We start from the raw sequence: 12,437 nt of genomic DNA on the forward strand, positions 1-12,437 counted from the left end.
GGGCGGTTTCTCTCCATCGCGTTTCTTTGGAGAGGGCTGTTTTGTGTAAGGGAAGCCTGTTGCGGTTTTATCTGTCAGATAAAAATGTTGACTGCCGGCGACGGCCGCATATAAAATAATGCTTACACCGAGCTCGCAGGCCCTAACCCTGCATTTACCACCGGGCTGAGAAGGGAGAGGGCCGTTTAAGCTGTAATTAAGGGAGGATCAAAGAGAGCCAATTAAAAGTTGCAAAAGGTGCCCGTTCTTGTTTCCTTTCTGTTGGGCTGTGGCCGTGAGCACACCTACAGGTGCGTCTCTGAAGTTTGGTCGGGGTGACAGTTTGGACAGGAACTGGTCCAAGTCCCTGTGGCAGTGGCCACAGCCCCGACTTCAGCCCTGGAGCGTGTACCCAGCACCTGGGACTCTGAGCAGGGAGATAGAGCAGGTGTCAAACAGTACGGAGCTTCAGCCCGCTGAGGTTTTCCCCAGCTTTGTGAGCTAGGTAGAGAAAGAGCCCCACCCAAGGGCTTTCTCCCTTACCCCAGAGGCTTTCCTGAAAGTCGAGGAGGTCTCACCAGGGGCGGAGCCTGCTGGAAGCCCTGCTCCAGCCGGGGTGGGTTGAAGCTTGTACACAGTAAGGCGATGCAGGCGAGCAGCAATCAGACTGAGACCTCGATGCTCTTTAGCATGTTCTCAGCCGACTACAGTTAGAGCCAGCTCAAGACTGCAGCCCCAGTGGCTATCAGACATACGTATTTATTGAGGGATGTCTTACAGGAGTAGGAGGGGTGAGGAGGAGGTAAAAGATGTACTCTAAGAAATGAGGTGTTCATAGCACAGGAACAGTAATCATAAAACATGTCTGTCTTGTTTAACTAGGTAAAATCAATCACAGTTCTCAGCATGAGGGAGTCCATCTATCTGGTGCACTTTCTTAGATCTTGATTACCAGGAAGGGGCTTTTGCAGGAAGCTTGATAACTTCAGTCCTGGGCCAGCGCGGCAGCATTGCCGGTTACAAAGGCCTATATAGAAATCTTGTCTTGTTAAGTAAAGACACGGTTAACATGTACTAAAGTGGAATATCTATATTACAGCTAAGGGGGGGAGCCTATTGTCCATATGGGAAGGAATGTGGTCTTGCGAGCAGCTTAATGACTGACCTAAAGGTTACTGTGTACTTGGGACCCTCTACGTGCTGCTCTGTACAATGGCTGTGGCTTGGGGAACAGATATCTTCCCTTGTCCTGAGCTCAAAGGGGGCTCATGGTCTTTGTTTGGGGTATCAGTGCCTTGCGGCTGAGCCCCTGAGCCTCCCTCAGCTACTGAGGTCGTTTCACCAATTTAGCAGCTTTCCATTAACTCAACCTTTTCTAATGCTATCTGTGTAACCCCAGTAGGAGAGGTGACTGCAGCACTCTTTATTGACATTTTCCAGGCAGGTGGGGTGAGTCTCAGGAGATAATTCCCGTTCACCGCCACGTTAGGGATCCGCATTCCTTCAGGATTATTGTAAAAGTTATAGTAAGGTTGGGGGTGTTATTTTGCCCCTATGGGGTACCGTCAGTAAAGCTCATGGCAGAGAAATTGAGCACAGACCAGTACAGCAACACAGAGAATTGGAACTCGTAACTGTGGACCTTGCTTACAGCTCTTCTCAGCCCAGCCTTGCTTAGGCATGAGAGGCAGCTCCCCATGTTCTGCCTGTGCTAGCTGTATGGCTCCATCACGAGCCCGAGATGAGAGTCGCAACCGGCAACCCCGCTGTAGTCCGCAGTGCACACTCGTGGCTGCCCGTGCCTGCCGCAGGTGAGGGTGGAGAGGCTGCCCGGAAGTGAGCTGGCCCTGGCAGCCTGCTGCATTGCCGCTCCCTGGGGATCTGCGGGCTCAGAATAGTTTCTGACCCAGGCAGTTTGTCTCTGTGCTCACTCTGAGTAGGCCTCTTCCAGCTAATTACATTTTTGCATAGAGGTTGTTGTCTTTGGGCTTTGAATGTATCAGGTTTTAAAATGAACAGTCCTAAGCCTAGTTTTCTTTTATTAGGTTCCTGCCTTGCCTTCACCAGAGAGAGGGACAGACACAGTGAGAGGGAAAGTGAGAAATCAACTCCCAGGGGGGTGGCCACCCTCCATCCCTTCTCCGTTCTCCATTCTCCTCCTGGGATCCTGGGCATGCACTCACATGTGCCTGGCATGAGTTTCAAGCCGTGGGTCTGGGACTTGAACCATGGACAGCCATGTGGAAGTCCAGTGATGTAACTGCTATGCCATCTGCTGGCCTCACTTGCTATTTTTTAAAAGAATTATACATTTGAGGGACCAGCAGTTAGCGTAACGGCTATGTCGCTGGACTCCCACGTAGTCGACCGCGGTTCGCGTCCCGGACCCAGTGACTTAAACTCACGCCGAGCGCGTGTGCGTGCGTGCCCAAGATCCCTAGAAGAGAATGGAGGAGAAGGGATTGTGGCGTGGCCATCCCCCCTGGGGGGTGATTTCTCGCTATCTCTCTGTCTCTCTCTGGCAAGCGCACGCGCCCTATAGCAAAAACCTCTTCAAAAAAAAAATTATATATTCAAGAGACCAGCAGGTGGCGTGGTGGTTAAAGTGCTGGACACTCCCACATGACTGAGTTCGATTAGAGTCCTGGACCTGGTGGCTGGCTTTCTCATTTTCCCTCATCTCTCTCTCTCTGTCTCTCTCTGATCAAATTAAAATAAATGAATGAATAAAGTTAAATAATCCTTAAAAAAAGAATTATATATTTTATTTGATTGATTAGTTTTTTTCTTTTAACTTGTACTGCTCATGTGCATTCACCAGAGAGACCAAGCAAGCAAGCTGCCGGTCCGACGAAGCGTGGTTAGCCTTCACCGCCATGCCACCTGCTGGCCCCGCCTGGCGGACACCATACAATCCCCTGTCCTTCATTTCTTCATCCTGTCAGGATTTAAGACACTCATCTACAGTCGCCTGGTGTGTTTTCCAGCCACCACCAGATGAGGCTGGTATCCAAACTGTGGTTGGCCACATGGGATCCTCTGCCGCAGGGCCAGCCGGTAACTCGGAGCGAGGCTCCGCTCTGAGTCTCCCCTCGCGTCTCCACTGCCCTCCTGCACTTCTCCCCATCTACGCCGTCTCTGTCTTTGGCTCTGGAACTTGTCAGCACCTTAGAATTAACGTGGAGACTTGAATAAGTACTTGGGTCCCACCCTCAGGGATTCCGATCTAATTGGTCTGCAAAGTAGGGTGGGCATCTGCCTTCTTAAGGATGGGTCTGATGCTTGGGAACCACTGGTTATGTTACTTGTGTGAACTGCTTGTAGGCCTGACTTTTATTTAAAGAATTATTTTAATTAATTAATTAAAAATTTTTGACTGGAGGGACGGGGGAGGGGGGCAGAGGGGAGAGAGAGAGTGAGAAAGCAGGCTGCCAGGTCCAGAACCTGAATCTCAGCCAGCCATGTGGGGGTCCAGTGCCCTTAACCACCATTCCACCTGTTGGCCCCTTGAGGCCTGATTTTTACTAACATGTGCAGTAATAAATAATGGTTTTTGATTAATTGCATGCGCTGTTTTGTGTGTGTGTGTTTTTTTTTCCCCTCTGTCCCTCTGCCCTGCACATACCTGCCCATCCCAGGGACGCCCGCTGGCGGTGTGCGTGGCCCGGTCCTCAGACAGCCTGAGTGCGGCGCCTTTGGAGTGCTCCAGACGCCGTTCTGTTTGGTGTCTTTTGTACTTTTTTAATTTTGTACTTTTTTTATTTTTTTTTTCAATTTTTGCTATAAGGCATGTGCACTCACTGAGGAGACAGAGAAAGTGAGAAATGGGGGCGGGGCGGGGGGGGCATGGCCACGCCGCAGTCCCTTCTCTGCTGTCTCCTCTCGGGATTCCGGGCACGCAGGCACACACTGCCCGGTGTGGTTTTGAAGCCCCTGGGTCCAGGACTCACACCACACAGCTGACCATGTGGGAGCTGTGCTTTAACCTCCACACCTTCTGCTGGCCTTGCCCTGTAAGTGTTTATGGTTTTATATTTTACGTTTCAGTCTGTGATCTGTCGTAAGTTCATTTCGTTGTTTATTTTTTTAAAAAGTTTTTCAATATTTGACTTTATTTATTTTTGGAGAGGTTTTTCATACAGGATGCGTGTGCTTGCTAGAAAAACAGACAGACAGAAAGAGAGAAATAACCCCCAGGGGGGATGACCACACCACAATCCCTTCTCCATTCTCCTCTTGGGATCTTGGGCACGCACGCACGCATGCATGCTCGTTGTGAGATTAAGCCACCAGGTTCGGGACTTGAACCGCAGTTGACTAGATGGGAGTCCAGCGACATAGCCATTACGCCAACCGCTGGTCCCTGTATTTATTTATTTTAATTTGACCAGAAAGAGACAAAGTAAGAGAAAGCAAGCTACCAGGTCGAGGATTTGAACCACAGCCGGCCATGTGGCAGTCCAGTGCCCCTAACAACCATGCCACCTGCTGGCCCTGAGTTCATTTAGCTTTTATATGCAGTGTGAGGTGCAGGTTGAGAGTTTGTTCATTATTTCTTTCTTTTCTTTTCTTTTTTTTTTTTTGCATTTTTTTTTTTTTTTTTTGCCTTTTTGGATATCTGGTTATTCCAGTGCCACTTGTTGAGCACATTTGTATAATATTAATGGTGATAGTATTCATTAATTTTAATTTGGAAGTTTGCTGGATACACAATAATCTTTGAAAAAAAAAAAAAGCTAGCCCCAGCAGGTAACATGGTGATTGGCACGCTGAACCCCACGTGGCTCATTTTGTGGTTCGATTCCTGGATCTGGTGGCTTAAAAAAAGATGTTGAGTGGGCTGGCAGGTGGCATGGTGGTGAAGGGTGCTGGACTGCCACATGACCTGACTGTGATTCAAGTCCTGGAACTGACGGCTTGCTTCCACTCTCCCTCTCTCTCACTCTGTCCCTCTCAGGTCAAATTAAATGAATGAATAAATAAAGTTAAATAAAATAATTATTAAAAAAAATGTTGCGTGTGTATGCACATGTGCCCAAAATCCCAAGTGGAGAATGAAGAAGGAATTGCAGCATGGCTAACCCCACTGTGGGGTGATTTCTCTCTGGTGAGGGCACGTGCCCCTTGGCAAAAATCTTATAAAAAAAGAGTAAAGTAATGAGAGGCTTTAGAAAGTCTATACCTTTAATTTTATAAAACTGGAATTTGCTTAGTTGCGTGTTAATTTAGTGCATTTTTTTAAAGGTCTCACAATTCCGCCCTCCGAGAAAGTCTTGCCATGACTGGATAGGACCTCCAGACAAATACTCAAACCTTCGACCTGTCCATTTTTATATCCCTGAAAATGAATCAGCATTGGAACAAAAACTTAGAGAATTAAGACAAGAAACACAAGAATGGAATCAACAGTTCTGGGCACACCAGAATCTGTCTTTCAGTAAGGTAGGTCTGCGTCTTAGATAAGAGTGTGACGTGAGAGTCGGCCACGTGGGGGCTGCCCCTTAGGGTCTGCTCGGCCTTTCTTTCCTGGTAGTGTCTCAGCCCCTCCTTCCGTCTTCTCCCCTCCCACGTGTGTGCGTGTGCGCGCGTGTAGCCACACATGAGGTTTGTGGGTCATTCCTACCATCACAGCTCTTGAGACTTTCCAGGAAGTCAAGTGAGGAGCCGAGGCAGAACGGGAAGTACTGTTTGATGTGGGAGTGTTTCTGAAAATGGACGTCTGCAAAGGGGCATCAGTGCTGTCTGAGACTTCAGAGTTCTTAACTTCATGCTCCTAAATGAGAAAGAAATATAAATATTCTAGTCCAGAAGAAAAACACTTACACTTTGTTTATGCCTTTGGGTGACCTAGTTCATGTGGAGTGGATCCTCTTCTGTGTGTTTATAAATAATGCCTCCTAAAGCTTATTGAATGTTTCCCTTTTTAAAAAAGAATTATTTATTTTATTTGTTGTTATTATTATTCAGTTCAACCAGAGAGAGGCAGAGAGAGAGGAAGCAAGCTGCCAGGTTCTGGGACTCAAACCGTGGTTGGCCATGTGGGAGTCCAGCTCCTTAAACACCGTGCCACCTGCTGGCCTTGCAAATTTATATAATTTAAAATGGGCTTTTAGGGAACCAGCAGTTAGTGTAATGGCTATGTCGCTGGACTCCCACGTAGTCGACCGCGGTTTGCGTCCCGGACCCGGTGGCTTAAAACTCACGCCGGGCGCGTGTGCGTGCGTGCCCAAGATCCCGAGAGGAGAATGGAGGAGAAGGGATTGCAGCGTGACCATCCCCCCTGGGGGGTGATTTCTCATTTTCTGTCTCTATGTCTCTCTCTCTGTCTGTCTGGTGAGCGCACGCGCCCTATAGCGAAACCAAAAAAAAAAGGGGGGCTTTTGTGTTGTCCCACAGCACAACGGTTAAGCCCTGTCCATAGGGTGCCGGATCCCACGTGGCTGAGCACACGCGAGTGCCTCTGTGCCCCGACCCTGATGGCATGGAGAAAGGGAGGAGACGGGGCAGCAGAGCCGTGCCCCACGGGGGTGCTCTTGCTCCCAAGGTGGCCAGCACACCTGCCCTGTGGCAGTAGCGGAAACGGGGAGCGGGTTTTGAGAGGGGCCATTTCTCAGAAAGCCCACAACCAGGCTTCTCCAGAATGCTGCGGGCTGCGTTGGAGCTGAGGGAGGGGGAAGGCTGGGAGGGAGGTTCTGACGGTCTATTTCTTTCAGGAGAAGGAAGAGTTCATTCACTCGAGACTGAAGGCTAAAGGCCTGGGGCTGAGAGCCGAATCAGGTGCGTTCACGGTGGCACTGTGGCCGAGGTCGGTGAGGAGCTCCCGAGGTAAACCCACCTGGCTGCTGAGCAGAGCAGAGGAGGCGGGGTGGCACCAGCGGCCTCTCCCCTCTCCCCCGGAACACACCCCTGCCCCCGCAAGCCTCACTGCAGCCTGGGCGGCCTCCCTCTTCCCAGCCCCTCCTGCCTTCCTCACTTGCCTGCCAGCGCCCTTGCTCCCTGGCCTCCCTCTGTGTGACGGCTCCCTGTGTGGTCCTCGGTCATTCTGTTGGGTGACCGACCCGACCTCTGGGATCTTATCCCCAGGCCCCATGGCCGCTGCATTCTCTTTGTCTCCCATAATAGCTCCTCTTCCTGGATTCCCCATCTCAGTTCATAGCCCTGGATCCTGTGAGCCAGAAACCAGAGTCACGTTGCAGGTGTGCCCCACCCCCATCTCTGTGCAGGTCCCCTCCAGGTCATTTCTCAGCACTGCTGTGCCCTGTCCGAAGACCAAGCTTTGGTTCAGGCCCTCGTTCATGCCTGTCACAGTAACTCCCTAACTAGTTCCCCGGCGTGCACCTTGGGAGCAGAGGTCGGCCACCCTCTAGGTTGGCTAGAATAGCAGCCACAGGGGTCTCTGTTGCAGCTGCTTAGCTCTACTGCTGTAGTGTGGGAGCAGCCATAGAAAATACGGAAACGGGCTGGCAGACGGCATGGTGGTCCCACAAGGTTGACCAGAGTCTGAGTCCTGGACCTAGTGGCTTGCCTTCTCATTTTTCCTCTCTCTCTCTCTCGTCAAATTAAAATAAAGTTGAATAAAGCAATTTTTTTTATTTTTTGGAAAGGTTTTTGCTTAGGGGGTGTGTGTTCTCCAGAGAGACAGAAAGCGAGAAATCATCCCCTGGGGGAATGGCCACACCGCAATCCCTTCTTCTCCATTCCTCTCTCGCGATCTTGCGCACACACGCACATGCGCCCAGAGTGAGTTTAAGCCACTGGGTCTGGGACTTGAACCGCAGCCGACTACATGGGAGTCCATTGATATAGCCATTATGCCAACCGTTGGTCTCCAATAAAATAATGTTTAAAAAAAAGAAAAAGAAAATACGAAAGAGATGGGCTTCTGTGTGTTCAATAAAGTTTATTTACAAGAGCAGACTGCAGGCGGGGTTTGACTGTCGGATATAGCCTGTCATCCCCTGTCTGAAACCCCTCGTGTGCACCACAGCCGGAGCCAGGTGTTTCTGCCACAAAGGCAGTTCTGGCATTTGCTGCTCAGCCGAGGCACACAGGCTCCCCCAGACTGCAGAACGTTAGTGTCGTTCCTCCTCTGAGCGGGGCACCTGCCGGGCCAGCCCTGCCCAGCCCTGCCCAGCTCCCACCCACCATAGCTGGTCCTTGAGCCACCAGGCTGCTCCCTGCTCCCTCGCCTACTGTGCGGTCGTTTTTTCTGGACAGAAAGTCTCGTGCTCAAGATTCCCTTGAGTCCCTTTCTCCCAGTGTTGATGTGAGGCCTGAATAGTACTGCCTGGTGTTTGTTAAAGATGTGGACAGTTCAGATGTTATTTTGAAGAGAAATCTAAAACTGTTGGCCTCAAAAACGAAGTCTGTCAGTAGGCTTGTAAAAAGAAATACCCAGCCACTTTAATTTAGTGGAATTTTTTTTTTTTTTCTCGCTATAGGGTGCGTATGCTCGCCAGACAGACAGACAGAGACATAGAGACAGAAAGCGAGAAATCACCCCCCAGGGAGGATGGCCACGCCGCAGTCCCTTCTCCTCCATCCTCCTCCTGGGATCTTGGGCACACACGCGCGTGCCGCACGCACACGCACGCGCGCAGGCGTGAGTTTTAAGCCACTGGGTCTGGGACGTGAACCGTGGTCGACTACGTGGGAGTCCAGCGACATAGCCATTACGCTAACTGCTGGTTCCCTAATTTAGTGGAATTTCATTGAGCAATTTTTTTAAAATTAAGAATTATTTAATTTTTTAAAGAATTACTTTATTTATTTATTTATTTTTTTGAGAGGTTTTTGCTATAGGGTGCGTGCGCTCACCAGACAGAGAGAGACATAGAGACAGAAAGCGAGAAATCACCCCCCAGGGGGGATGGCCACGCTGCAATCCCTTCTCCTCCATTCTCCTCTCGGGATCTTGGTCTCGCACGCACACGCACCCGGCGTGAGTTTTAAGCCATCATATATATATATATTTTTTTGAGAGGTTTTTGCTATAGGACGCGTGCGCTTGCCAGACAGGGAGAGACAGAGTGACAGAGAGAAATCACCCCGCAGGGGAGATGACCACGCCGCAATCCCTTCTCCTCCATTCTCCTTTCGGGATCTTGGGCATGCACGCACACGCTCCCAGTGTGAGTTTTAAGCCACCAGGTCTGGGGTGCGAACCGTGGTCAACTACATGGGAGTCCAGCGACATAGCCATTGCACTAACTGCTGGTCCCTTTATATTTTTTAATTTGACCAGACCAGAGAGGAACAGAAAGAGAGAGGGAGACTGAGAAAGCAAGTTGACAGGTCTGGGATTTGAACTGTGGTTGGCCATGTAGGAGTCCAGTGCCCTTAACCACATGCCATCCGCTGGCCCCTATTTTTTAATTTGTTACAGGGCACATGTACTCACCAGAGAGACAGACAGAGAGAGGAGGGGGAAAGAGAAAGCAAGCCTCCAGGTCTGGGACTTGAGCCACATTCAGCCATGTCTAGGAGAGAGAGAAGGCACAGTGGGGATAGTCACACCCTCTCAGACCCCACCTCTATGGGGCTGTGGTCAGCCAACAGCACAGGACAGGGCCTGGCATCAGGCTCCTCAGCTCCCCACCCCCTATCCTGATGAGCACAGGCTAAGGGCCAGCCAGGAGAGAGCGCTTTAGCCTCCGTTTCTGCAAGCAGCTCCAACCTCATTATCATAGAAAAAGCTGGGTGCTTTCTTTTCTTTTCTGGGCTTCAGTCAGTCACAGGCCTTCGCCTTTTAAACTGTATTAATGCAGACAAACATTGGAATGTAACCAACCAAAATTGGTTTTTTTGTTTTTTTTTTTTGAGAGATTTTTGCTATAGGGCACATGTGCTCACCAGACAGACAGAAAGCGAGAAATCACCCCCCAGGGGGGATGGCCACACCGCAGTCCCTTCTCCATTCTCCTCTCGGGATCTTGGTCACGCACGCACACGTGCCCGGCGTGAGTTTTAAGTCACTGGGTCAGGAACTCGAACCGCGGTCTACTACGTGGGAGTCCAGTGACATAGCCACTACGCTAACTGCTGGTTCCCCCAAAATTGTTTTTTTTTACCTCATTCCTTTTCATTTTTGTATGTCACTTTCCCTTTCTAGAACTTAAAATACCGAGTTGATCCTGAGGCTACCCAGAATTCCCAGGAGTTGGTCTGGGAAAACTGCCCGATTTGAACCGTGTCAAGTTTTGCTCAATTGGGGGCCAACAGGTGGCATGGTAGTTACGTCACTGGACTTCTACAGGGCCAACTGCAATTTGAGTCACGGACCCAGTAGCTTGAAAATCACGCCAGGCACATGTGCCTGTGTGCCCAAAAGCCTGGGAGGAAGATGGAGGAAAGGGGATTGCAGCATGGCCTTGGCTAGGGGTGACTTCTTACTTTCCCTTTCACTGTCTCTCCTGGCAAGCACACACATCCTCTGGCAAAAGCCTCTCAAAAAAAGTGATTTTGTCTGAACTTGTCATGACAGTGTGCTGAGCAGCAGGGACCCGGGAGCTGCCACCTGCAGCTGCTCATAGCAGTCGGCATGGGGGGCAGGCTGCACCGTGTCAGCCGCCAGCCACGGGCTGCCAGGTTTCCCACGGAGCATGGGACTCCGGAGGCGCTCCGCACGGGCACCATAGTTAACACCGCGTCGTATCCTTGGAAAGTGTGGTTGCAAAGTGTCCTCACCGCCTGGTGGTCACACTGTGTGGGAGACCGCGACTTCAGTGCAGGTGGCGTGTGTCCATGCCGCAGTCCTGCCTCCTGCAGGAAGTGGTTCAGTACAGTGAGGAGCTTGAAAGGAGGCCCTGTTCCCGTACCCTCTACAGCAGTGCTGTTGGCATTGTTCTGCTTTTGTTTGTTTTTCAAGTCAGTGATTTTTTTTTTAAACTTTATTTTAAAATTTTTTTGGGGGGGTCCCATTTATAAATAAAAAATTTATTTTTAAGTTTACATTTAATTACACGTATCTTCACAGTGTACATTTCTTTTTCCTGCATGGGTACTATGTTTATCAGTCAAGACAAAGATATTACTGTATACATTATCATCGCAAACAGCTTCTCATTTTTTTGTCAATTAAACGTACTTTTACTTTTTTTTCTTCCCCTTTTCCTCCCCCCTATACTAAACTGGTTCTTTTTATATTTTATTGTTTCATAAAAGATCTTAATTAAACTAAAAATATGGATAGACCTAAAATCTAGTGACAAGTGCACTGTGATTTTCTTCTGAAACATTTTTTCCCCTTTCCACTCCCCCTTTTACTAAAGAGACATAGCCATTATGCTAATTGCTGGTCCCCCTTGTTTGCATTGTTTCCAATGAGTGTTCCAATGTTAATATTATGGGATATCCTTTGAAAGTAACTTGACGTTTCTCTCTTGCCAGTTTTAGTATCTTGTCTCTGTGGTTCTGGTCAGTCTGGCTATGATGTGTCTTGGAGAAGATCTTGGGTTGATTCTGTGTGGTCCTTTGTATTTCTTGGCTCTGGATATTTGAGTGCCTCTCTAGGTTTGGAAAGTTTTCTTCCCATCATAGAATAGATTATCAATGCCCTTAGCAGTTTCTCCACTTTTTGGGATACCGATTATTCAGATGTTTGGGCATCTAATGGCATCTAGAATTACTCATATATTATTCTAATTCTTCTGGGTTATTTTTTCAGTCTCTTTGGTGAATTTTTGTAGGTCAGAGGTTCTATCTTATACATCTGAGATTCGATCTGCATGATCTAGTCTGCTTTTAATACTTTGAAGGGAGGTTTTGATTTCCTGCATTACAGCCTTCACCACTTACAGTTCCATTTGACTCTTTTTTATGGTGTGTAATTACTCTTCCAGATCATGGAAGAACTTCCTCACCTCCTGGAATTTGGTTTTTTGTTTTATTCCTGCATCTTCTTAAGTTCATTGTCTCTCTTCTCTTGCATCTTTGATAGGTTTTATCACTATGAATATTCTACATTCTTTATCTGGCATTCCCACGAGTTCCATTGTACTGTCTGTGGATGAGGAGGAGCTGTTCTTTTCCCTTGGGGAAAGATATTTTCTTGGTTTTTCATATTTTTTGTGCTTATACGGTGGTCTCTGGTCATCTGATGGATAATACATTACTTCCTAACCTTCTTGGATGTAATTCTGAGCGTTAGAGGCGTCGTGTGACAGGAGACGACCCGCAGTCTCTGCAGTTTCATTTCCCTGATGTTCACCAAGCAAACTGCACTTCTCTCGATGGAAGTGGATATTACAAAGGCCTCCCACTTGCTAGAAAACGGGCACCTGGGCTGAGCTGCGGGTTCCAGCGGAGAATTGAGCTCAGGAGGAGCTGAGCCGGGGGAGGAGCTGAGCCGTTGGGGAGGAGCTGAGCCGTTGGGGAGGAGCTGAGCCGGGGGGAGGAGCCGAGCCATTGGGGAGGAGCTGAGCTGGGGGAGGAGCTGAGCCGGTGGGGAGGAGCTGAGG

General features: G+C 49.2%; 1 protein-coding gene across 11 annotated transcripts in view; it reads left to right on the top strand.

Annotated features, from left to right (window-relative positions):
- Window positions 1–2,761: 2,761 nt before the first annotated feature.
- Window positions 2,762–12,437, top strand: part of COA8 (cytochrome c oxidase assembly factor 8) — a 17,834-nt gene continuing 8,158 nt past the window's right edge. For 3 of the 11 annotated variants that reach the window (XM_027776417.1, XM_027776418.1, XM_027776422.1), the window contains exons 1-3: window positions 2,762–2,953; window positions 5,224–5,421; window positions 6,693–6,756. In XM_027776417.1, coding sequence (XP_027632218.1) covers window positions 2,786–2,953; window positions 5,224–5,421; window positions 6,693–6,756 — 430 coding nt within the window. In that variant the 5' untranslated portion in view covers window positions 2,762–2,785. The other 8 variants (XR_003551359.1, XR_003551360.1, XM_027776416.1 and 5 more) reach the window with 6 other exon arrangements.

This window comes from Tupaia chinensis, unplaced genomic scaffold, assembly GCF_000334495.1.
Source record: "Tupaia chinensis unplaced genomic scaffold, TupChi_1.0 Scaffold000671_2, whole genome shotgun sequence".
NCBI lineage: Eukaryota > Metazoa > Chordata > Mammalia > Scandentia > Tupaiidae > Tupaia > Tupaia belangeri.